General features: G+C 52.4%; 9 protein-coding genes across 9 annotated transcripts; 4 read left to right on the forward strand and 5 right to left on the reverse strand.

The window, feature by feature from the left end:
* Positions 1-702: 702 nt before the first annotated feature.
* An09g02870 (uncharacterized protein) lies at positions 703-3,203 on the forward strand (the record flags this gene model as incomplete). Its single annotated transcript, XM_059749687.1, has 5 exons — positions 703-1,416; positions 1,495-1,637; positions 1,691-2,125; positions 2,170-3,064; positions 3,198-3,203. 5 exons carry the CDS (start codon positions 703-705, stop codon positions 3,201-3,203), a joined length of 2,193 nt encoding a protein of 730 aa, XP_059601355.1.
* A 691-nt stretch (positions 3,204-3,894) lies between these two features.
* An09g02880 (uncharacterized protein) lies at positions 3,895-5,361 on the forward strand (the record flags this gene model as incomplete). Its single annotated transcript, XM_001393565.1, has 2 exons — positions 3,895-5,161; positions 5,216-5,361. The coding sequence occupies 2 exons, from the start codon at positions 3,895-3,897 to the stop codon at positions 5,359-5,361; spliced, it is 1,413 nt and encodes a 470-aa protein (XP_001393602.1).
* A 517-nt stretch (positions 5,362-5,878) lies between these two features.
* On the forward strand, positions 5,879-7,210 carry An09g02890 (uncharacterized protein; the record flags this gene model as incomplete). Its single annotated transcript, XM_001393566.1, has 2 exons — positions 5,879-6,795; positions 6,907-7,210. The coding sequence occupies 2 exons, from the start codon at positions 5,879-5,881 to the stop codon at positions 7,208-7,210; spliced, it is 1,221 nt and encodes a 406-aa protein (XP_001393603.1).
* Positions 7,211-7,768: 558 nt separating this feature from the next.
* An09g02900 (uncharacterized protein) lies at positions 7,769-10,195 on the reverse strand (the record flags this gene model as incomplete). Its single annotated transcript, XM_001393567.3, has 1 exon — positions 7,769-10,195. One exon carries the CDS (start codon positions 10,193-10,195, stop codon positions 7,769-7,771), a length of 2,427 nt encoding a protein of 808 aa, XP_001393604.1.
* Positions 10,196-11,415: 1,220 nt separating this feature from the next.
* An09g02910 (uncharacterized protein) lies at positions 11,416-13,842 on the reverse strand (the record flags this gene model as incomplete). The annotated part of the gene is made up of 2 exons (XM_001393568.3): positions 11,416-12,186; positions 12,376-13,842. The coding sequence occupies 2 exons, from the start codon at positions 13,840-13,842 to the stop codon at positions 11,416-11,418; spliced, it is 2,238 nt and encodes a 745-aa protein (XP_001393605.3).
* A 4,335-nt stretch (positions 13,843-18,177) lies between these two features.
* Positions 18,178-19,825, forward strand: An09g02920 (uncharacterized protein; the record flags this gene model as incomplete). The annotated part of the gene is made up of 4 exons (XM_001393569.3): positions 18,178-18,293; positions 18,351-19,046; positions 19,108-19,237; positions 19,622-19,825. 4 exons carry the CDS (start codon positions 18,178-18,180, stop codon positions 19,823-19,825), a joined length of 1,146 nt encoding a protein of 381 aa, XP_001393606.3.
* A 382-nt stretch (positions 19,826-20,207) lies between these two features.
* An09g02930 (uncharacterized protein) lies at positions 20,208-21,987 on the reverse strand (the record flags this gene model as incomplete). The annotated part of the gene is made up of 4 exons (XM_001393570.3): positions 20,208-21,048; positions 21,110-21,650; positions 21,721-21,828; positions 21,894-21,987. 4 exons carry the CDS (start codon positions 21,985-21,987, stop codon positions 20,208-20,210), a joined length of 1,584 nt encoding a protein of 527 aa, XP_001393607.1.
* A 559-nt stretch (positions 21,988-22,546) lies between these two features.
* Positions 22,547-23,382, reverse strand: An09g02940 (hypothetical protein; the record flags this gene model as incomplete). The annotated part of the gene is made up of 4 exons (XM_059749688.1): positions 22,547-22,587; positions 22,763-22,816; positions 22,910-23,005; positions 23,163-23,382. The coding sequence occupies 4 exons, from the start codon at positions 23,380-23,382 to the stop codon at positions 22,547-22,549; spliced, it is 411 nt and encodes a 136-aa protein (XP_059601356.1).
* A 1,351-nt stretch (positions 23,383-24,733) lies between these two features.
* On the reverse strand, positions 24,734-24,988 carry An09g02943 (hypothetical protein; the record flags this gene model as incomplete). Its single annotated transcript, XM_059749689.1, has 1 exon — positions 24,734-24,988. The coding sequence occupies one exon, from the start codon at positions 24,986-24,988 to the stop codon at positions 24,734-24,736; it is 255 nt and encodes an 84-aa protein (XP_059601357.1).
* Between the last annotated feature and the right edge of the window lie 499 nt (positions 24,989-25,487).

Consider the following 25,487-nt stretch of genomic DNA (forward strand, 5'->3'; position numbering starts at 1 on the left):
AAGCCGGTGTTACTGTTTTGGCGGTCGTGCCAAGGGGAAATTTACCCGTCCCCGTTTGGCGGCTGGCTTTTCCTTCCCTAATTTTTTCCCCCCTTACATGTCCTTCCTGTGGAATACAGAGCTCGATACTTTGAGAGTATCGGAGACTGAGTAATAGCTGCTGCTTCAGTGAAGGATCCGGTATTTCGCCATGTTACAACGATCGGATGGAGGGGCGAGTGTCATCAAATCACGTGATTATGTGATACGAGCCGACGAGAGGTACAATGCAGCGATCTTTTCTCTTGCTGCAATGTCACCTCTCTTCTCGTCCTAGAGACATATAGTGCTTCTAGTACTAGACCTCACTGCCATCACTAACTGTATTGTGGCAGACATCAGCCAATAGATGATCTTATAGCAGCATGAGCTTCGGAAGGAGACCGCGGCGGAACTCCGATGGTTCGGCTCAGCCCCCGCATTGTCCCCTCATCTCGTTTCTTATCTCTCTCTCTCTCTCCCTCTCTGATCTCTTGCTTCCCCGGAAAAATTTCCCCCGCCGATGCTTGCTGCACGTCTCTCCGCCCTTGAAATCTGGGGTCAGCTTGTCTCGCTCGGTCCCTCCGTTTCCTCATTCCTCCTTCCGCGGAAAAAGATCCAGCCTTATCCACCGTTCATGTCTCAACAGCAGAGTCCACCAGAAACTCCCGAGTCATTGGATCCATGGCCGCAGGGCTGGCAGCAAGAGGGGACAGTGCATTGTTCCCAGACACCCTGATTAATCCTCGGCGTCGCCCCTCTGACACGGATGACTCGATCCCTGCAAAACGCCCAAGAAGGGTGTCGGATTCCCCAGTCAAACCCTCCAATGGACCGCGTCAGAAGATCACGCGCGCCTGTGATCACTGCAAAGAAAAGAAGACGCGCTGTACGGGAACGCTTCCATGTGTCAGGTGCATGCGACTGGATCTGCCCTGTCGATATAATGCCGCTTACTCCCGGGGGTTGCCACCAGAGCCTCTCCCCGCACCGCCGTCAATAGCGGACGGCCACGCATACAGTCCCGGTGCCAAGAGAGGGCCCCAGGCAGACGGAAGCCTGGGACACCGCCGCTCATCATCCGCGCGACAGTCTCCTAGGGTACCTGTCGGTTCGCCTCAGCAATCTAAAGCTCGAAATGAGGTCTCCCAGCGCAATTCCCCTGACCCAGCGGTGACCGACTTCGAAGGCAATTATCTAGGACCGGCCTCGGGGGTCTCCTTTCTCAACCGAGTATGGCGTCGCCTACATCAGGATGAAGTACATGCCATTCCAGATGGCCTGGAGAATGAGTCCTCCCCCAGGAACACCTCGGTGTTCATGTTTGGTGACAAGCCATACTCAGACTACCGCGAGGTTACTTTCTCACTTCCCCCGTTTGATAAAGCGCAAGAGCTGGTAAGCATCTACTTTGACTTTTCGATGGTGACGTATCGATTTCTTCATCGGGGAATTGTAGAAGAGTGGCTCTGCCAGGTGTACCTAAACAACGTCTCCTCTGCAAACCCTCCAACGGGTCCCATGGTAGTGCGGACGGCCATCATCCTCATGATTTTTGCTGTCGGCACGCTCTATGAGGAGCAAAAACCGGACCGTTCGGTTGATGGGTGGTGTAGAAGGTAAGTTACTGACTGCCATGTCTTTCAGGTCTTTTTATACTGAGCCATCTCAGCGAGCAGTGGTATGCAGCCTCCAAATACATGACCTCCCTGGAATCGGGGCCCCCACGACTTGAGACCGTGCAGGCTAGGCTAGGTCAGTGCCTTTACTTGCTGTCTACTTCTAGAGCAAATGAATGCTGGTATTCATTTGGCACTGCTCTTCAGCTCGTAACGGCCCTGGGCCTGCATCGAAAATTCCCAGGTAGGCTACCTAAGTGTGGAAATACCTATCTGGATCGAGAGCTCCGCAAGCGTCTTCTCTGGAGCGCATATATGTTGGACAGGTATCTCAGCGTGATGTTCGGGAGGCCGCGATTATTACACGATGAAGACATCGATCAAGACCTCCCGGATGAAATCAATGATGAAGACATGCTGCAGGAGGACCCGGAGAGACGCACTGGGTCCGCCGATTGCATGATGATTGCGTCCATCCTACATTTCAAGTGCGTGCAATCTTCCTGTCTGTTTGCCGATACTGACAGCACAGGCTTGGTCGCATTCTGGGCGACATCTCTCGACAGCTCTACACAGTGAATCCATCGTCTCGGAGTCCACCACTTGAGACGGCTGCCCGGCTCACGTCCCGATTAGAGGAATGGAAAGCGACAGCCCCGCCACTTTTCAACGGAGTGCGCGCAACCAGCCTCATTCCCCCTCTTTGTAGGCAGAGCCAGGTGTTACAACTGGCTTACTCGCACGCGGTCATCCATGCGACCAGATCGTTTCTGCTGAACGACATGTCAGATCTGAGACGTAGGCCGTCAACCCCGCATCCCGTAGCGTCCAACCTCGTGCACAAATGTGTGGAAGCCGCTCAAGAGGTCATGGAACTGGTAGACGGCCTGGCCAAACAGAGCATCTTGATCCATTCATTCTGGTTCACGCACTACGTGTGCTTCTGCGCAATCACAGTGGTTTATATCTATATCATCCAACAACACCGCGAAACCAATCCAAAGACTTCATCTTCAGGCACCGGAGACGCCTCTTTGAGCTCTCTCTTCAGATTGGCAGAGACGTGCCAACAGCACTTGGCAGAGGCTACGCGTAAGAACTGTCCGAGCCGCCGCTACAGCATTATCCTAGAAGAGCTACGAAAGGAAGTCCACCAACAGATTGGGCCGGACGCCGACTGCTTGGTTGATTCGTCTGAGCAACAGCGGCTCAAACCTGCCACACGTCGGGATGAACTACCAACAGAAGCGCAGCAGATCGGTCTCAACAGCATCTATTCCCCTATTTCACTGGATAGCTCTGTGGCTTACTCGGGTAGTCTGCAACCGGCGGCAGATCTTGCAGCACAGCCGTTTGAACCTGATAGTGATATCGGATTCATTGAGAACTTGGAGGGATCAGTGTGGTGGACACAGTTGGACTCTTGGGTGAGTTTCCTATCATATCCTCTGTTGTCGACGCTTGCTCATATAACTCCTTTCGCGTTGACACAGGCATTTACCAATCTTCCCAGTGATCCTTTGACATTTGGGTTGTAATATATAGTAACTAGAATATTAGCATTAGATTTAACAGCTGTTAGTAGAAAACATGACATTGTATAAAAATAGAAAGAACTTATCTAAGCCAAGTTTAGATTCAATAGACCTTTTGATAGAAACATAAAAAAACGTTAGAAGAATATTGATGATTCTTCAAAAGGTTTTGCAATCTCATTATCTGATAACTTTAACTGACGGCATCCGAAATTTGGCTTTCCCCCCGCATCGGGACTGGCCGAAAGTAATTTCCAGCGCCAACCGTGGGCAATGAATGTCATATTCACGATAAAGGTTGTTTCGAAGTTTTGCTGTCCAATATCAGTCTTACAATCATGGCAATATCTCAACGTTTTGACGATAAAATGACTAACTCGTCGTGCTCCAATGCTGGGGCCTTCCCATTGGTGATTGAGACTAGCTCCAATCTCGTCATCGACTCTGCCGCTTGCGAAAGCCATCTTTCAGCGGTTCTGGCCGCCCTCTTATTCCTTCTTTGCGAACGTTCTCATGCATCACGGCATTTCTATGACCTAATATAGCGCAACATACAACAGACTATGGTTGCTTCGCTTAAGAGAAAATTCTGGCTTAAGAAAATGGCGTGTTCTTGCAGGCCGTACATAACCTTCGCGAGCCGCCGTCTTTTCTTCTACCTCTCGCTTTAACGTGTCTTCGAACAATCCCATCATTAAACTCAGAATTTATCTCAGTTTACTATGGCTGACGCTGAGATTGGAAGTGGCGCCAAAGCGCCACTCAAACGAGTGTGGTACCGCACTTCACTCTTCAATGCCTGCGTGATCGGCGCTGTGGGCTTCCTCGCCCCCGGGCTATGGAACGCCATGAACTCCCTCGGAGCCGGAGGCGAGGAGAAGCCCTTCCTGGTGAACGCCGCCAATGCACTTGTTTTCGGGCTGATGGGTATTTTCTGCATCTTCGGCGCGCCCATTGCCAACCGCATCGGACTGAAATGGGCCCTTCTCCTCGGCGCCGCCGGCTACCCCGTCTACGCAGCCGGTCTCTACACCAACAACCGGTTCGGCAACGTCTGGCTTGTTCTGGTCGGTGCCGTGGCATGCGGCATCTCCGCAGGACTCTTCTGGGCCAGTGAAGGCGCCATCGCCATTGGATACCCAGAGCCATCGAAACGAGCCCGATACCTCAATATCTGGGTATGGTGGCGCACCCTCGGACCCATTATCGGGAATTCGATTGTCCTAGCCCTCAACATCAAGAACCAGAACAAAGGAAGTGTGGGATACTCTACCTACATTGTCTTTATCGTTCTACAATGTCTGGCTGTCCCCGTTGCGTTACTTCTCACCCCGCCCGACAAAGTCCAACGCGCCGATGGCTCTCCAGTCATCCTTCGGGTCGAGGACTCCTGGAAGGCAGAATTTCAAGCACTCTGGAAAACATGCAAAAACCGCACCGTCATCCTTCTGCTCCCAATCTTCTGGGCTGTCTACTTCAATGAATACTCGGGTAACTTCGAAACGTATTACTTTGGAGTGCGAGCTCGTGCGCTTATCGCGTTCCTCTCCGACTGGGTTACGATTCTCGCCTCGCAGATCATCTCTCACTGGCTGGATTGGAAGCGTGTCGACGCTAAGAAACGTCTCACGTACGGCTGGTACTGGGTGATCATTGTGCATGTGACGGCGTATATTCTTGGCTGGGTCGTGCAGGAGCAATATACATCCGCCCATAAAAAGAACCCTGATTTGGGGACAATGGATTATACCAGTCCTGGATTCGCTAAGGGCGCGTTTGTCCTCTTCATGTGGACCTTTGCTCAGCAGACGGGCCAGAATTGGTTGTATTATTTGGTGGGAAGCATGACGGATAATATCGCCGAGTTGACCAGGTTGACGGGTGTGTTGCGCGGGCAGGAGAGTTTTGGTGAGGCAGTTTCTTATGGGCTGAACACGAGGGATTGGTATGGTGGACGGGTGCCCATGGCTGTGAATACTATTCTGCTGGGTAAGTTGGGTCGAATACTTGAATCTCGAAAATTTACTAACTTTCATTTTCTAGGACTGTGTGTTATTCCGACATGGATCGTTGTGAGGAATCATAATATGGAACCGACAGGCGAAAGGGAATTGGAGGTGGATCAACGCCCCGTCGTGGACGAGAAGGGGGTGGTTGATTTGGAGGTGAAGGAAACAGGAGTTCATTGATCTATTTATAGCAGATCAGATTAGATGAACGGAAGAAATGTCTTTGGCTATACTATATCCACTAATTTGCAAAGCATTATTACCCTGACAGTGTAGTCCTGTGAGGAGAGATAGATCGGAGGAAATGTCGGCCAACGGCCGGGTCAAGTAACGGACCCAGCCCCGGGTTTGTACTCAGGGGCCGAAGCCGATCCTTCCTCCGCTTGCTTACGTCCTGTTCTCCACAGTGTCTGTCACACATAGATGATGGATGGACCCTGAACCTCCTATTCGATAGTATCTTCTCGATATGCATTGCGTGCCGGTCCATCTACCGGTCCGTTTGAACTACAAGCGGCAAACCCGCAGGGTTGATCTTAATTTCCCCAACTCAACGAACGTCAGACATGTCGGCTAATCTGCCGGCCAATTGGCCGGGCCTTGATATATTAAAAGCAATCCCGACCAAGGACCCTTAACAACTAGAGAATGTCACAGAAGCAGAGATAAACATTGCATCTTAATCGAGTTCCTAAGTATGAGATTAACACTACCGATAGTGTTCTCCTCGTTGGCGGTGGCATCAACCGCTCGCCATGGAGAATCATCCCGAGTCTTCAACCGTGACACATCTTCATTCATCCATCCAGGCCTCCTCCACACGGCCACAGATTTCTCACGCATCGCCTCAAAAGTATCCAGCAACACCGAACCATGGCTAACAGGCTGGTACAAACTCACCAACAGCTCCAACATCAACCTGGACTACACGCCATCCCCAAAGACAATCGTCTATCGCGGCGCAGACGGCACCCACACAGAGAACTATCCCTCCCTGTACAAAGACATCGCAGCCGCCTACGCCATGGCCATCTACTGGAAAGTGACCGGCAACACGAGCTACGCCGACGTGGTCGTGAACATCCTCGATGAATGGAGCTCCACCCTAACCGAAATCTCCGGCACAACTGACATGTACCTCGCCGCAGGCATCTACGGGTACGAATTCGCCAATGTTGCCGAGATCATGCGCACGTATTCCGCATGGCCCAGTGCGAATCTGACCCGCTTTGCGGATATGATGGTCGATGTGTTCTATCCCCTTAATCATGATTTCTTGCAGAATCATCATGGCGCGGCTGTTGATCATTACTGGGCGAATTGGGATTTGTGTAATATCGCCTCGGTTCTGTCCATTGGGGTGTTGACCGATAACGAAACCATGTTCGATGAGGGGTTGACTTATTTCAAGTCCGGAGCTGGGAATGGCCAGATTGAAAAGGCGATCTGGAAGCTGTATCAGGTTGATGGGGAGTCCTTGGGTCAGGGCCAGGAGGCCGGGCGGGATCAGGGCCACTCGATGTTGGATTTCGCCCTGCTTGGCCCTATCGCCCAGACGGCATACAATCAGGGAACGGACCTGTTTGAATATCTGGATAATCGCATTCTGGCTGGGTGAGTTACCTCCCATTCTTATACTTGATCATTACATTTTCCCTATACCCTTATCCCCAAACCTCTCAACATGGAACATACCGAAAATATAGAGAACTAACCAATCGCAAGAGCGGAATACGTCGCCAAATACAACCTCGGCAATGACGTTCCCTACACGACCTACAACAACAGCGACGACGTCAACCAGACGGTTATCAGCAATTCCAGCCGCGGAGACATCAGACCCATCTGGGAGCTACTGTATAACCACTATGGTGTACTCAAGGGACTGGATGTCACTTACACAAAGGAGTATCGCGATATGGTCGTTGAGGATGGCGATGGGGCTGAGGGCGGTGGTGGCGATTATGGAACTACTAGTGGTGGGTATGACCAGTTGGGATGGGGGACGCTGATGTATACTCTTGAGTGAGATGGAGCTGAGGAGCAAGGGTCGAGGGGTCCATTGTATAAGTATGGGATTTTCCAAGTAAGCATTGTGCAGTATTTGAAAGGCAGTTATTGATTGTGAAAGTCGTAATTTGTATCAGTCGACTACTGATAGGGTTTGGGTAGCTGGGCGAGATACTTGGAAGGCGAGTTGAGATTTACCTGGAAGCGTAATACACTAGGGTATGGAAGCAGGATCTTATTTGAAGTCTTATGTGGTCGCTGCAAATATGCATTGATACATGCCGGAAAAACTTTAGTATGAGTTGCATTATGCAGTCAGATATTTACTCCCTGAGCGGTTCTTATCCGCTTCGAGATCTCAGATGATGGTCCAGAGGGAGAGGAAATTTATATGCTCGTTAACCTGCCTAACACCAATGCTATTTATTCCTTTTCACATGCTGAGGCTATACAACCCTCCAGAAAGCGCTGAGAGGCTATGTATATATGTATGTGTATATGCAACGTGGCCAACCAGGCCTTGCCTCTACACTTGAGGCTGGCAAATATTCATCGCTTCGCTAGCAACTCGACTCGCTCAACCCCGTTTCATATCCTTCAGCGCCTCCTCTACCAACCAGCAACTCACATCCTGTGCATCCTGGCCGACACGCCAGCTACCCAGAACCACGCCTTGCTTTTCCAGAAGCTCCTGGGCGCGTTCCCAGCGACGTCGCCACAGTTCCTCTCGTTTGTTGGGTAGAGGGGCCGCGGGGACTGCTGTTCTGTTCGGAGTGCTGCTGTCCACACTAGTGCTGGACCTACTTGATGAGGAGTTCGGCTGGGCTGGTCGGAGAATGTTCGATGGGGTTGGAGACCAGTTCAAACGGTCGGAGGCATACTGTAGCGCTGCTGTGGCTGCAGATGCGGGGTATGATTGTTTCGGAGGTAGGGGTGGGGGCGTTGGGCGGTTTGCACTTTGCTGTGATGAGATTGAGCCCGGGGTTGAAGCCCCTGTATTGGTTCTGCGTGGTGGAGGGGGCGGTGGTGGTTGCTTTGAGCGTGTCGGTTCGTTGGGGATATCATGTATGCTAGGCTTAGGACGTATGGGCATTTGCCTCGCTGCATTATTCACAGGCGTATCATTTTCGGTATCAAGTATGTTATCGTTTGATATGTCGGGCTTAGTGGAAGAGCGGCGCGGGGGTAGTGGTGGCACAGGTTTGCGTTTGGCTGTCTCTTGGAGTGAGGGCAGATCGTCTTTGCTCAGGTCTGGGTTTGTCGAAACTGAGCGCAACGCGGAGGGCTTGGAAGGTTTCGTGGGTGGTCCGCGCCCGGCGGAGGGCTTCTTCATGTCAGCCAAAGACACCTTTTGCTCCACCTCGTCTCGAAGATCTATCAAGTCGGCGTTGTCGAGGCTCACGGCATCCGCGGACGGATCGGCCGTTCCCACGGGCCGCCGAGGCGGTAATGCCGGACGTTTGGACACGGCATCAGAAGCATCCACAAGTTGCGGAGTGCTACGGCTCCGGTTCAAGTCATGTTCCAAGTCATCCACTGATTTCTCGAAGAATTTCTTCCGGTCGGTGGTGGTAACGTCGCGAATGAAGATCCCGAGGATCCGCCCCGGGTTTGCTAGAACGATGTCGGTATAGACTTCCAAATCCGCTTCACCGCTGTCTCCAACGAGAATGAACTTGCGGGTAGGAAAGTCTCTCAAAATCTGCTCCAGGGAGCCCCTCTTCCTTTCTGCCGTAGGCTCGAAGATACCCTGAAGCATACCACTGTACTGTTTCAAGTGGAAAGAACCCGGGGGCAAGCCGGCGAGCTTGAAGTAGCGTTCCAGAAGCGGATACAGTTGCCATGGGGCATTAGAGACATAGTGCATGTCGACTCCCATCTTAGCCAGCTTGCTGTACCAGTCAGTGACACCGTCGACTGTCAGCTCGTTCAGTTCGCGGACAAAAGTGTTGCGAAACATCTCCTTGGCCCCGCTGGCAATAGCAGAATGTTTCACTGTATCGTCGATGTCGCTGATAAGGCTGACGCCCGTGGGCTCGATGATCTTGATCTCCTTCACGGCGGAGAGATCCTCGGAGGCTAGCACACGGGCGTGAGTCGGTATAAAGGGTAGCGACGCTCGTAGCCGAAAGTGGCCGGACTCGTCAGTCATCACGCTCCTCGACTGGCTTTTGTCGTTGTTGAAGAAGAACACAGTGACGGGAATGCCCGTTACCGGGTTGGTCAAAAAGGGGCGTAACCGTTCCAGAAGGTGTGCATTGGCGACGGAGAGTTCATCCTTGCTCAGCGGTGTCGTTGCTGCCCTCTGGAGAGGGCGTCCGGGAGTATTCTGGGCGTCACGATTCTCTGCGCTGTCTTTCCATACCGGATCAGCCCCCTTTTCGGCCTGCCTGATGATCGACTGTGCCTCGGTATTGACCAGCTCTTCATCCCCCTTCTCAGTCTTAGAATCATTCACATTATGTTCATCGCCATCATTCGTGCTGCTTATAGGAGCTGGCACCCCGCTGAGCTTTCTAGCGAGAGCGACCATCAGACGATGTTTTCGAGTCATCGGCCCGCGATGAGGTGCGTATACCCAGCCACGCACATCGACTGCAACGATCGCATTCTCCTCTTCCAGCTCATCCCAAACCGGCATGCCTGTGCCAAAGCCATCTGACTCGCCCCGATACTCCTCGATAGTGGCATTTGATCCTCGACGGCGGCTATAGTATGGATCCAGCTGCTCATGCTTCACCAACCGTCTCGCATAGCTCGGAAATATCACCATCTCTTCAAACTCGGATCGCGCAATCTCGATGTCGGGAAATGCGCCCGGGGTATCACGGTAGTCGTCATAGTCGCTCTGACCGCTGATCTGCGCCGACCATTGCGCAGCATAGGTTTGGCGCAGCTCATTGGCAGCCTTCAGGTAGTCAAAGACCTTCTTGCGGCGCGCTCCCCGCTCCCGACCAGTACTAGAGCCCCATGATGACGAGGATGACGGCTCGTACTGTGACATTGGCGTGAAGCCTGAGCTCTTGTTGTTCCCCGCTCGCAAAGCTCCGGTGCTTTGCGCCAGCCTCCTATGTACAAAACCACCTGTCGCAGAAGCCGACCGACCAGCCAAGCGGCTCCCCTTTCTATTCAGGTAACCAAGGATACCCTTCCGACCAGAGTCCCGTTTGCGTGCGAGTCTCGCCTGCCGCTTCACTAAAGCCCGGTATAGTCCTGCCTGTGCTCGATGTCGAAGAGCGGGGATCGTTTCGTGACGGAGACTCCAGAGACGAGACTGCGCACGGAGGGGGGCGTGTGGACCGAACAGGAAGCGAAGGAAATGGCGGAAGAGTTTCCCTGTTCTCGAATGGCGAGCTGCTGGGAAGCGGAGGGGCGGAGGAGGAAGGGGTGGCCTGATAGGGGCCCGGGGGGAGCGCCAGCGAAAGCGAGGGAGTTGCTGGGGCGCCACGGTAATTGGATATGTTCAGGGAGGTGTAGGGGAAATTATGGTGGTATGTGAGTGAAATAAAGAACGGATGATGGAGGGAAAAGTGAGGCGATGTGGGCTGTTCCTGAATGACTTCATTTCGTGGATTCCACCTGGCCAAGGCTAGTGCACGTGATCGGACCAGCTATACTTGGACATGCTATTATATGCCATCTAACTCAACGCTAGGGGAAAGTAGAACTCGATTCGCCCTTTCTTTCACAGTTCCGAACTTAATAGGGTTCCATTCTTTTATTGCTGCTGCTCCCACCATCAGTACTTCAGTATCTGCGGGTCACTGCTAGCTAAAATTTCCGATCTGATGATCTCTGCAGAGGAACAATGCGGCCAGCCTGAGCTCGGCCCGATCACTAACAGCTACAGCGTAGTTTAGTGAGGAAACTAGCAAGTAGCTAGTCTGCTAGTTTGATAGCATTACTTTGTCCACCTGGATAGACCCTGATATCCCCCGCATCTGTACTCAATAAACACCCACTACTGCAACTAAGACATACAGTATGCCAACATCAACATCAACATCAATGTACCAGGTCGTAGCCGACCTCGACAAGCAAGTCCCCTATCTCATCAATTTCCATTCAATTCAATCCCATCTAACCACCCTATCCAGCTTCCCCTACCCCACCACGAGCAATGACAACCCTATCCTCCAAAACTACCACGCCTTCCGGATCACCGGCATCCCCCAAACCCTAGGCTACATCCCCAATGAGCTAATAACTACCTTCCCCTGGCCATCAAACACCTGGTCCATCTCCACCAACACAATCACCCTCCTCACACCTCCCACCGCAACCGCCTCCACCCGCACCGCCATCCTCCTCCCCACCCTCCAGGCCCTCGTCTCCCACGGTATCCTCCGCGGCTGGCGCAACGAGACCTTCCCCCTCTACGGCCCAGACGGAACCATCATCCTGGAGATCGAGCGTGCCGCGAGCGCCCTCTTCGGTATAGTAACCTACGGCGTGCAAATGCTCTGCTATACCCAACCCCAAGACAGCAACACACCACTCCTCTGGATCGCCAAACGCTCCTCTCTTAAACAGACCTACCCCGGTATGTTGGATACCACTGCCGCCGGGGGACTGAGTACGGGGCTGCCTCCGCGGGAGGCCATCATGCGGGAGGCGACCGAGGAGGCGGGGATTCCGGGGGACTTGATGCGGGGGGAGATGAGGTTTGTGGATCGGATTTCGTATTTTCATGTTAACATGGAGGGGGGCATGGAGCTGTTGCAACCTGAGGTGGAGTATTTGTATGAGTTGCGGTTGGAAAGCGGAGTAGTTCCGAGGCCGAGTGATAGCGAGGTGGAGGATTTTAGGCTTTGGGAAGTGCAGGAGGTAAAGGAGGCGCTGGGGGAGGGGAGATTTAAGCCGAATAGTGCGGTCGTGGTGGTGGATTTCTTGTTGAGAAGGGGGTTGTTGGATGGTGAAGATGGGGAGAGAATTCGGGAGAGGTTGCATAGGGACTTGCCTTTGCCGGTGGTGGATCACGAGGGGGGAAGAGTACTATAGTAAGTATTATTGTATATTTGAATCCATTAGACCCGAAATCTATGTATATATTGTAGTTCCCAGCCATCTATCTACTCTATAATGCACCGTATAAACCCGAAAAACCAAACCAAATATTGAACATACATGACCATCAGACAATTAAGTAACGTGCTCCTTCTCTTCCTCCTTGGGTATCCTCACCGACGTCACCGTAACCAGCGCCGCCAGCAACTGACACGCCAGCGCAAACCACCAAATAGCACGCAGCCCACTAAGCCCAACACTTCCATCGGCCTGCTTATCGACCCGCGTGCCAATCGCATCCGCCACACTAGTAATAATCGCCGACGACAGGTTCTGGTTCGTGACCAGCAGACTCCCAGCACTGCCCTGGTACGAGCGCGCCACATTACTAGTAATGAAGATGGAAGCGGCCGCGAAAGCCAGATCGGGGCCGAAAGTGACGAGGGCAACTCCAGGCAGGGACAATTCCCAGTACGTAGTGGTAGGGCTCTGCGGGAGGAAGAAGGCCGGACCGAGCGTGAAGGCGAACATGGAGATGGTGTAGATGTAATGGCCCGGGACAAGATGCAAGGTGCGACTGACTACCCAGGTGGCGATGACGCCGAAGATGGCGTTTGGGAGATGGTATAGCGCCACATCGATGGGACTGGCGTGCTGGATGCGCAGCCAGAACTGGATGGCGTAGAACTGCCAGGCGCCGAAGAAAGATCCGAAGCCCAGGAAGTAGGCGATCATGAGCGGGGTGAACCCCTTGGTCTTCCAGAGGCGGTTCGGGATCAGAGGGCGTGGTACGTAGCGCTCTACGATGAAGAGGCCGATGAGCAGGACAATGCCCACCGCTGTGAGCACGCAGGTATATACGGACCAGTCGGTGACGCCGCCCTGGGTGAGTCCGAAGAGCAAGCAGACACAGCCGCCGACGGCGAAGGCGGCGCCGAGGTAGTCGAACTGGCGCAGCGAGGGCACTTCACCTCCGGCGGAGTCTGCCATGGGGCGCAGCGGGGGGATGGAGAAGTAGGCGCCTACGGCACAGATGGCGGTGATGATGGCGTTGCAGCCGAAGATCCAAGGAAGATTCTGATAGAGGAGACCGCCTTCGATGGCGCCCAGAGAGAAGCCGAATGGGGCGCAGGCGGCCATGGCGGAGAAGACGCGGTTCTTGCGAATTCCTGGCTTGTAGACGCGGCCGAGGATGCTCATGCTACCGGAGACCAAGACACCGATGGCCAGGCCCTGCATGGCACGCACCACGAAGAAGAGTACATAGCGGGAGGGATGGACGGAGAAGGCGCCGATGATGTTCCAGACAGTGAGCCAGATGAAGGCCCCAACCATCAGGGCTTTGGGAGGCGTCAGGTCGGTCAACGAGCCGGACACCACGACGGACAGGCCATTGGCGACGTTGAAGGAGCCGACAAGCCAAGGCAACTCGGTATTGGTGATGCCGAGGGCTTGCCGGAACTGGAGCTGCGGAGCGAGCACATCACCCAGGAGGAAGGAGAACAACATCAGACCTGCGGAGCAGACCGCGATCAACACGATCTCGGCACCAAAGCTGCTGATTTCCGGCGGACGACCCTGGGTGGGCTTGGGGGGTGGAGAGCCGGCCTCGTCGGGGAAGTCCCTGCCCTGAGCAACCACCATAGAAGGCCGGCGGTAGCTGAGGTGCTGGCCATCGGTAGGATCCGCATCGCCGCGATTGTGTTGCCCAACCGGTAGCTCATAAGATTCATCTTCACTGTCGTCTCGGGCGCGCGCAATAATCTGGGGGAATTTCTTGAGCGTGTCGTCGTGGCCGGCGAGGTGGGCATACAACGGATCCGGGGTTTGAGCTCCGGTCGCGGGGGTGGAGGCGAATTTACTACTGCTGGCTTGATCGGTCAGTGAGAGGGAGGATCGCCCAGACATTGGAGCCGAGTCCAGGCTGGTCTGCGTCACTTCAACGGCGGCCTTGTTCTTGTCATTGCTTGGACTCGGGGATCGGGAGGCATCATCCTCTCGGGTCGGGTAGGGCTGGTCGGACGGCATCCTTTGGAGAGGCACAACCACCGGGTAAAAAGGAAAAATTTGGCACAAGGATTGCTGCACTTCAGGGTCCCGACCCGCCTGCGGTCTGGCGATTGTTTTTATGGGATTTCGGGATCAGGTCTCCGTCACCGCTGAGGCAAAGTGGACCGGGCCAGCGGAGTATCAGGGTGCTTCCTTTGCTTTTTGGGTCTCGAGATTTATAAGGCGCTGAAAAATTCGAAAAATGGGCAGCAATGAGCCATCATCCATCGTCGTGAACTCGGCCTCAGCCAGTCCCAGGCCGTTTGATAAACCGGGCCGTGGCCACACAGTGACGCTAGCGATAAGATTTTGCACCGCTAACAGCAATGGTGGGCTGGAATCCCTTGCGGTGGTTTGCGCGTCGCTCATCCGTGTGGATCCCAAGCATCCATGGTTGATCCACGGCTGATCTAGCCCAGTCTCAATCGGATTTCGATTTCCAGAGCGCTGCAGCTCTATCGCGTGCTGCTGCTATCATTTGCTCTGTTACAACCTAGCTGCCCAACTTGACAAGATATCGTGTTGCGGTGTGTGATGAGGTCGCAGCAATGTCGCCATCAGTGACCTACGATAAGGGCTTGGTGGACTGTCGTATCAACTGCAAACGCACTGACCACCTTCCGATGGTTTCTGGCTGGCATGTGAATCGCGCAGCTTTGCTTCTGGCCTTCAGCATTCCCTCCCCGGGTTTGATGATCGACAGGGCCGCATCATCGTGTCGCAAACTGATCGGTCGGATCGGCGGAACTATTCAAGGCTGGGGAGCTGGATGGTTTGGGATTGCGTCGGATGATTGCCCGGCTGCACATCCCGTACTTGTCGATCACCCAGTTCCTGCACATGGATTGGGAGCTCTTGAGCTTGCCATTCGTCTGCTGTTCTCTAAGCTCGTTGCCCATAGGCAAATAGTTACCAGCCAACGTCGGCATGTCAACTTAGGCAGCAATGACCGGCATGCCGGGCTCTGTTGGGGATGCTATGGATCTTCGATGAAACATCAGCTTCCCACGGCCGCGGAGGGTTGAATCACTAGGGAACGAGGGCTCCTGGTTGAGATCGACCATCCCTGGGTTAGCACTATCCCTTTAGGGGCTCCCTCTGCAGTGATTTTGATACTCCGCTGGCGATCAAAGTATCCCGGAACACCTGCTTTTTCCTGATTTGCGCCGTTAGCGAGTCAATGGTCAGACGTCGTTGCTTTTGGGTACTACTTAACGTGCATCAGCGATCAAGGAGAAGCTTGGTAGTCGCTGGCATTTATGATATGCACTTGCTGCGGTCGCGGGAACAATCCAGCCACGATGCAGCCACTGTGTCATCTTGAGGCAAGGGATGATAGACATTAAGGAGGATTGCGGGAATTTGCATGATGACGAGTCCCATCGGAGGGGAGTTGAATTACGCTGAGAGGAGTCGTCGTAGAATAACATATGTTATTCGCCGTGCCGTAGATTTGTCCCATGCGAGGTGGCTGTTCCTGCGTCGCTCAGGCGGCCAGCGTGAAATTTTCTTGTGCTCCTATCTGTATCATTTTTGCTTCTTTTGCTAATCCGCACTAGTGCGCATAGCAAGCTGTCGTGTAGCCATCGAGTGTGCGTCATTTCGAGCCGACGGTGTAACTTGCCGGATGACACGCACTACAGTTCGAGGTCAGAAAGAGACCATCTCTCGAAGGTTTGACCATGCTTTCGTGATGCGCGCTAACAGGTCTTCTGTTATGTCAACTGTTAAACCGAACTCATTCACATCGACAAAGCAAAGTATCCTTGGCCTGTATTATGTCTTCTGATGCTCATTGGCGACAGGAGGATACCGATCTGAAAAGCAATTAGCACAATTTTCTACGGATATTTGCCATGCTGGAGCGAATTCGGTAGATCCAGTCCATGTGTTGGATGACATTTGCGATCGCAGGAAGTCATCTGAATCCTCTGGACCTGCTTCGATCCACTGCAGGTGACATTGCAGGCATCTTTGAACCCCACCATGTGTGTAACTACTGATCGACCTTCAGAATTTGTCACGAGTATGTAGATCTCGCTCACATCAAAGGGATGTGCTAGCGTCGCGGTGAAGAGAGTTGGCAACAAGGGTATACATAATAGGCCGACTGCTGCATGTTCGGTCACATAACACTATCTGTGATTGCCTTTGCGTTTGCTGGAGTAACTGATAAGTTGAGACGGCAAGCCTATTGACTCATTTCTGATGGCTTGCCATTCGGAGTTCTTAATCTCACGGTAACATGAGGTCCGGAGTCCTACAGCTTGCCACGCGATGCAAGCTGTGGCCTAGCTGCCCATCAACAAGTCAAAAGAGGAAGCTACGACTCCTTGGCTGCATTGGCATGATAAGAAGAGAAGTTTGATAGCCATGTCCTAAACAGAAGGGTCATTGGTAGTGTTTGTTGGCCACAGAAACCTCGACCCGCTATCACTAAAAGACAGCTTGGATCCCATGTGATGATGAAGACTGACAAGGGCTGTTTTCCTTGATTATCTATGCCTTCGTCATGATATCTTTCGGCTGAGGCAAAGGCAAAAACTAACCGGAGGAGGAGTTTCTCTTTCAGGACCGCAGTGAATCATAAAGCCAGGCCCGCATCAGACAGCACAACAGGGCGAGCGAATTAGCGTTCATAACACTGCACGATTCGGAATATCAGAAATCACAGGTTTTGCTGCTCGGCTTCTTACTTCTCCACCGTCTTTCTCGTCTGTGTGGTGTTGCTCCTCTCATAAAACCCATTCTTCAGATCTTCCTTCTCCTGGTTGAGCTTCGTGTCTTATATTCTGCTCCTACATGATCATCCAATTCTCCCTGTGCTACTTCTGGTCAGGTCCTTATCAGTCGGTCGTCTCCGTGCTTCCATTTCATCATGGTCTTGCTGTATCCGCTTGATAATATCATATCACCTACAACGTGTGTCCTTGTTCCGACATTATGCTCACTGACCGTCCTTCTTAAGAGCTAAATTGGCTTCAATGCCAGCCAAGCTACATTGGAAAGGTTGCCGGGGGTGTCTGATAGTGTTTTATGTGTTCTGCGTACTCATTTAGCACGTATAGTGGGATCAAGTGTTCAGAACACTGCTACGTGAGCATATGCACGTCAAGGTCATCAGGCTCACTAGCAACATGGCACTTTTCTTGACGAAGTAAAAAGCCCCAATTCATTATTGTCAGTGTCTTTTTATCCTTTTATACGCTTCCGGAACATTTTCAAAAGGGCAAGGGCTTGCGGGTGTCTGAGATAGCTTTTTTGGCCTTACAACGGCCAGGATTTTGGTTGACATGCAGAAAACATCCGAGGTATTATAAACGATCGAGGTAGGAAATTTCCCATATATCGAGCAATAGGCACTACATCAGAGTAAGAGGATGTGAATTCATTCTCCTGATAGCTACCCCGAAGACATGTTATAAGACAAAATCAGCAGATGCTCTGCCTGCCTACAGTATTTCCTCAGAATTTAGGATAGCTAGCCATATTTACGTGAGAACGCGCCTCAGTATTATATTGAACGAAGCGATAAGAACAAGAGTCGTTACAACCAAAGATAACACTATCTTCATCTAAAGCATCCCACTCTAAGACTACCATTGCACGACAGCCATGAGACCATTCAATTGCAGTCACTCCACGCACCTACAAAGTCCACTCCCAGCCAGTAGAAAACATCCATTCCATATCCTAATCATCCAACATTGTATGATAGTCAGCATCACTATCTGTCTACCGAGTGGTGATATGAATGGCGTGACTGTCCGTGCCACCCCGGCACGGAGGATAAAAGCCCGTGGGAGGGACAGGGCTGAGGATTAGGGCCCGAATCTAAGCTACCCCTCACGACTATCAGCCATTATCATCATCCTCCTTTCTTATTTCTTTCACCTTCCTCTTCGTAAATCTACCACAATCATTGACACAATGTCTTATCCCCTCGAAGCAATCGGCATCATCTCCATCGGAGAGATGGGTCTGGGCATTGCCCAGCTCCTAATCGCCCACCACTACCGAGTCCTAACCTATGCGGCCGATCGGAGGTATAATCAATATTTCCAGTCCAGATGTCATCGCAGCTAACCACATATTCATAACAGCGACGCAACTCAACGCCGAGCATGGCAAGCAGGCATCGAGCTCCGCCCCTCAATGCAAGACCTCGTCGACCAAAGCGACTGCCTCCTCTCCATCGTCCCACCACGGGACGCACTCACAACCGCCCATCGCATCGTGGAAGCATCGTCCGCGCGGCCCGCGGTCCGCGATACCCCGCTATGGGTGATCGATCTGAACGCCGTGTCACCACAGACAGCGCGCGAGATAGAGTCCGTGATTACTGAAGCGTCAGCATCATCATCGCACCTCCGCTACATCGACGGGGGCATCGTGGGCGGTCCACCCAGGCCATTGCAGCCAACCAACCCGAACGAACCATCCTGGCATTGTCCCAGCTTGATCGTCTCTGGCCCCGAGAAGCTCCCAGACGAGAAGTTATCCCGCACGCTGAACATCAAACACATCTCGGACAAGATCGGCGTAGCGACCGGGTTGAAGATGTGCTTTGCGTCTCTGACGAAGGGGTTTTTCGCGTTGGCTATTCAGTCCTTCACTACGGCCCATTCGCTGGGCGTGCTCCCGCATTTGAAGGACCTGATGGAGGAATATAACCCGGCGACGCTACGTATAGCGGAGAAGGGTGTGGTGGGAATGCCGCCGAAGGCATATCGGTGGGTGAGGGAAATGAAGGAGATCGGGGATACGATGAGGGATGATGGGGGGTTTGAGAGTGATTTGTACGTGCCCCATATATCCCCACTCGTGGTGATCATGATGCTAACCTGTGTGTGTTGATAGATTCTACGCCGTGGCCCAAGTGTATCAATCCGTCGCGGACGATCCGATCCTGGGGCAAGAGAAGCCGGATGATCGACAGCGGGGACAGACGGTCGAGGATGTGGTTGAATGTTTGGATAAGAGCCTGAAGGTAAAGAAGGATTGATCCATTCAGTTGATGAATTGTATTTCGTTCCTTGTGTTGGATATATGATGGATACCATGTGTTTATTCTCTACCTGAGTACTTCTCAAACCCCATCCTCGATGCCGAATTGAGTGGTCCATAAGTGCATGATACTATCCCAGTGGAAGGGAGTCATCTCATTCTGTAACACACCTATTGTCAACCCACCGCCACCACACTACGACACCCACAGGGAATTGACTAACCATTCAGGTCGATCACCACCCCCGCACTTGCTAATCCGTGCATACTGTGATTCAACCATACTGTGGGTGGATCTTCCAGATCCACTCTGGAGAGGTGACCTGCAGCTCTAAGGTCCGGTCCTTTACCGACTGACTGACTCCAGCGGGATGCTTTGCAGCTGCATGTTCCCACTTGGCCTATCGGTATGGTTCCATTTTTGATCGACAGAGAGAAGTACTTAGGGGAAGAGATAAATCCTAATTTGAAAAATGGCTCGGAGGAGCGACAGACACATGCTGCAAGTGAACTCTCCACTTGCCTAATTGGGGTAGGTAGGCTGGCCTGTACATCCCGGTTTGTGGACTGAGGGCCTGAGGCTGGAGGGATACTTTGGAGACATTAATTGTGGTTTCCTTTGGCAACGTTGGGATATTGAGGTCGCCTTCAGGAAAGCACTAGGGAGAGACTACAAAGGTATATGATTGAAAATGGTTTGTCAATGCACAAGTGTTTAAATTCTGTCACGCAAGGATGCCTTATTGGATCCTGTTTTGCACTGGTATCACTAAAACTAAGTAACAGAAAAAACAGACAGGGGGGAATAATAACGATTAGAACTCCCTAGACCGTGGTCTCAGGGAGGCCGGCTATGCTCTAAAATCGCGTAGCTGGTATCAAAAAGCGTGAAAATGCTTCCAACATTTTATATTCATGACCATGCAAAAAAAAAAATTTCCATGCTTCACCATTTACTCCGACTCGCGGGCGCTGTTGGAGCCCGAGACCTCGGCGGTGGTGACCTTCTCCTCGTCGCTGGCACCTCCGAAGCCGTACTCCATGGCCTTCTGCTCGACTTCGTCGTCGGTGAGCTTGGGCAGCTCGTGGGCAGCGCGCACGTAGCTGATGTTCTCGGTGTAACCCTTGGCGAAGATGATATCGATCTCCTCCAGACTGCGGTTGGCGGTCTCGGGGTAGAAGAACCAGATGAAGGGGATGAACAGGCCGTTGAGGACGGCGAAGAACAGGTAAGTACCCCAGCCGATGTGGGAGACCATGACGGGGGTGATCATGACAATCAGGAAGTTGAAGAGCCAGTTGCTGCAGGTCGAGACAGCGTTGGCCTTGGCACGGGTCTTGATGGGGGACAGCTCAGCAGGGTACAACCAGGGCAGAGGCAACCAAGCGGCACCGAAAGCGGCCATGTAGAGGAACAGACCGAAGACAGCACCCTTGGCGGTCTCCTGGTCACCAGGGATCAAACAGGCAAAGGTGATAACCATGGCAATGCACTGAAGGAAAGATCCACCCAGGAAGAGCTTGCGACGACCGATCTTTTCAATGAAGAACCAGGAGAAAGTGGCAAAGATAGCGTAGACAATCATGTTGACACCACCAATGACCAGGGAGAAGTTCTCAGTCTCGTGAAGGGAGTCCTGGAGCAGCACAGGGAGATAGTAGATGACAGCGTTGCAACCACCGAGTTGCTGGAAGATCTGCGAGGAGGAACCGATAACCATACGACGGAAGTGCTGGGAGCGGCCACCAGTGAGAAGGTCACGGTATCCGACATCCTTGCCAGCGGCGTTCGAACTGCACAGAACTGTTAGCATCTGGTGCCACGCGTTATCCAGGTATTATCCGGCAAACTTACGCTCTAATGGAATCAATGACCAGCTGCTTCTGGAGCTGGGTCTCGTGGTCATGGATCTCCCAGCCACCCAAGGCAGCAAGCACGTACTCACCCTCCTGGACGCGGTCCTTGGAGATGAGGTAACGGGGAGAGTCGGGAAGGAACCACATGCCGACGATGATGATGAGACCAAAGAAGATCTGGAAGGCAATGGGGAAACGCCACACCAGGTCCTTGTTACCGAAGTGGGCACCATAGTCAATCCAGTAGGCAATCGCAGTTCCGATGGCGATGATACCACCCTCAATACAGATGAGCAGACCACGGTTGCTGGTCTTGGAGCACTCGGCCTGGTAGGTCGGGATAGTCGAGGTGTTCATGCCGTTACCGATACCGGTGATGACACGACCAATGAAGAACTGCAGAAGCGGGATGTGTCCGGCATACGAGGTAACCTGGATGACGACACCAATAATCATGACAATGGCACCCGAGAAGATCATCCATTTACGTCCAGTCTTGTCACCGAAGAAGAGAGCGAACATGGCACCCACAAGACAACCTATGCGACGAGACGCGTTAGAATTGGGGGGGCGCGCGCATTGTAACTCAGGAGGGGCGTTGCAACGAACCTAACTCATAAACGGATGTAACCAAGGCTTGCATGGTTGAATTGTTCTTGGTCGCGGTGAAGAGGTCTTCGAAAGCGGTATCGCTGATAATACCGGACATGACACCCTCTGGACGTTCAAATTAGCATGTGATTCCGATGACTAGATCGGGGATAGCGGCGAGGGAGGCTCACGATCATAACCGAACAGCAAGAAACCCATCGTCGCAATCGTCGAGACGGCCAGGGACAGTTTCCTGCCCGACAGGCCAGCGTAGGTCGGCGCCATTGTGAAAAGATGCTATACCGAGACGGTAGGCTGAAATAGAAAAGAGTATTGTTGATATATAAAATGACCAATGGATGAGAACAATGGTCAATGAATCTGGGGAGCGATCGAACACTTAAGTTGACTCGCTCACTTCTCTCCAAGAAAAGGGACTCCTGTCGCGTTGCTCCTTTTGTTGTTGTCTTGGTCGAAAGGAGGAGGAGTTGTGATGTGACACAAGAGAGAAAAATAAAAAACAAGACTGGAGCCAACGCGGAGAAGACGGGGGGAAGAAGGGGGGTTATCTACTTTCTCGAAGAACGACAGGCCTGTCGGTTGTGGCAAGCATGCATGTTGGCCGACAATCTCTTATCCCCCGAACTGAACTAACTGGAGAGGAGGAGGAGAAGGAGGAGGAGGGAGAGCTCCACTAAGCTACGCAGACCCATAGTGAGCCGTACCATTGTTTGTTTTGTGGAGCAGGGGACCGGATGCATCAATAACGCTGGGTTAAGCATCTTTTTTGGCGCAGTCCCGTGGCCCACTTGTGGATGCGCTGGAAATGCAGTGAGCAATGACATCACGCAGCCCGGTCTTGGTGCCTTTTCCCCCTTGGGTAATCTAAATGGGAAATTAATAAGAAAAAAAAAAAAAATGAAAAGATAAAGAAAAAAAAAAAAATTCAATATTCTATTTTATTGATTAAACCAGCGGAAAAAGAAAAGAATAATTCAAAGCATTTAACAATTCGGAAAAAAGGTTCGAACACAGCGAAAAAAGGGGGAACCATACATACTGGTCTCATTCATCCACGGATTGTACACAGATAGCCTAACATTCGGGTCGGCCCCTGTATTTTGTTATTGGCCATTCAGTCCTTTCAGTACTAACAAAGTACAGCACAGGTCAGAATCTCCCTACGTCTATCTACTTACTAACCTACAGGTTTGGCGAGTAATCTTTTTCCACTCTATCCAACATCCATCCATCCCTTCTGGGCTGATTGATGGCTTCACACCATCTCCTCCACCACCATCCACTACGACTCCATACCACCACCACCATCACCATCATCATCATCATCGTCATCATCATCATCAACCATTACCACCCAACCCGAGGGCACCGTGCGGCTCCACTTTTCATGATCCTGCCCTGAAAAAGCCGCCAGCCTATGAGACCGGACGTGCGCGCACGCCCTGGCCAATCGTTGCCGCGCCCGTCCATCGTTGCGGGAACCTGAACCCAAACGTGGAGCTGACCGCGCAGGGCTGACCTGCCTATTTGGTCGTCCTCTCTGTCCCAAGGCAGCAACTTAAGCGAGGGAGGAAAAGGCATCGCCAAAATCCCACGGGGAACTTCGCCTAACTCGTTAGTTAAGCTTGACTGGCTGTTGGCTGAATAATCTTCGCCCATCGTAACTATGTGTAGTTACTACTAGTAGGCAGGCTGAATGCGGGCGCCATTGTGCGTTCAGCATTTCAGCCGCCAAATGTCCACACATCTTTTAACCGCATCCCCCGTGATCAAGGGTGACTCAGACGGGGCCGTTCATCACCTTTGTTTTGTGCAGCATGAAACCGCAGCATATTTCCATACCGTAGCGAACTTACCTCCCCTACTACCACTTCTGCCGTCCCGAATCCTCGCGTCACGAAAAGCAGACGGCTTGAATGCAACGAGGTTCGGCCGTCGTTCGGGAAGCCGTTTCCGTTGAGGTTTCCCGACCGCGCCTAGCGTCCTTCATCCTGCAAGGCGAGACACATCCTGCGCCAATGGAAACATGAAGTTAATAATGATATCTACAACGATATGAATAAGCTCTGGCCCAAAGAGGTTTAACCTGGAGGGGACTGGTAGGGTAATGGCTCCTCCTTCATGGTGCTTTGGGAGGGAGGCTTTGCATGGTGATTCGGCGCCATCCTCCACCGTCGGCTGGGATGCTCCACCCCGCACCGTCTCTGGCCGCGACGGTGTCTCCAGCTCCCCAATTTTTCCCTCTCTTTTCCCCCACCTCCTACTAGTCTATACTATGGGCTAATATCACCCTCTCTCCGCGTCTCCATCTCCATCTCCATCATCTCTCTGTTTTTGGCCCGAATGGAACTAGCGTCCCGAGGGTGTGAGAAGGATGTAACCGCTGCAGTTTTATTTTCCTACTTGTTGATTTACCCTTCTTTCGTCAAGTGATCTCTCACTCCTCCTTCCATTTCCGATTGTCAGCGACATCTGCCAATTGCTAGCATTCCACGGCTGATCCAATGATTCTCGAATGTGCATCTCCACCGAATGCCGGAAAAAGACTTAGATCAAACTGTCCGCTGGCCCGTCCTAACACCTTCCCTCCGACAACATGCGCAGAGCAATATGATTAGCCGTGGCTCACTGCATGAAAAAAAAAAATCGATCCATCCTTCGTTTATCCCCATGAGACAAGCCAAGAGCAGGCAGCGGAATTTCGCAGCTACAGATGTAGTAAGTAATATTACTATTATCTCTCCTAACAGACAGACATCCTGCAAGGTGAGCTGCGAGCCTGCGACATAGTCGCACCTCATGGTCTCCACCGGTGCTAATTGGATCTAAGATATCACACTGCCCAATTTTCTCTCTGCCAATAATGCAAACTCTGACACTTGACAGTCCTGTAGACCCGTAAGGAGATTATGCGCCCGGATCTGCCATCGTCTTTCCTTCCCATGGTCGCGCAGCTGAACGTGCCTGTCAGAGATCTCGTAGCGAATCCTTTCCTCCCCTCCCATCCCCATCATTGCCCCCCCTCCTCCTCCTCCCCGGAAAACCCTGCGTGAAGTCCCCCATTTTTTGCCGGGCCAACTACGTCAATGGCGTTCCGGTATACCCGCACTGACCGCGAAAACTCGGCGCCAAGGCGACAAGCCAGAGAAGAATTACCGAAGCTCATCGTATTTGGCCTTGGTATAGGAACAAGAGTCGACCAAGAATCGACAAGTCTTTCTCGGCAAAAAACGGGGTGGGGGCTGGCGCAAAGGAAAAAAAGCATGTGGGGGGGCAGAGAGAGGCGGACCCAATTTTTTGAGGAGATCGAGTGGATGCGGTCGGGGGGGCTAAAACATCGCGCGCCGACCGAAAATCGTCATCTTCCCTCGGCCCTCAGCCCTTCCATTGGCTCCCCTCCCAATTCGGTTGACTGTTCCTGTGTCGGAACCAATCCCAAGATTGGCTCATTCGAGGGTAACACAATCTGACTTTTTCTGGGTCCCCCCTCCTCCTCCTCTCTCCAGAAAGGAAAAAAGTAGGTCTCCATCACGCACATGGCCCCATTCCCTCTGGCGCTTCGTAGGGGAAATCAATTTCACCGACCAAGAGACAGACTGCATGAATCTAGCTATCTAGACTGAAGTCTAGCCTAGAGAGACACATGTGTCTCGCCGACTCGCGCTTTTTTTTCCGGAACACGGCGGATTCCCGGATAGCGAATAATCGGCGCGGAATAGACACCCAAGGGTCCACCTAAGCAGTCAACCTGCGTGGAAGCTGTT

Source organism: Aspergillus niger (genome assembly GCF_000002855.4).
Source record: "Aspergillus niger supercontig An09".
NCBI lineage: Eukaryota > Fungi > Ascomycota > Eurotiomycetes > Eurotiales > Aspergillaceae > Aspergillus > Aspergillus niger.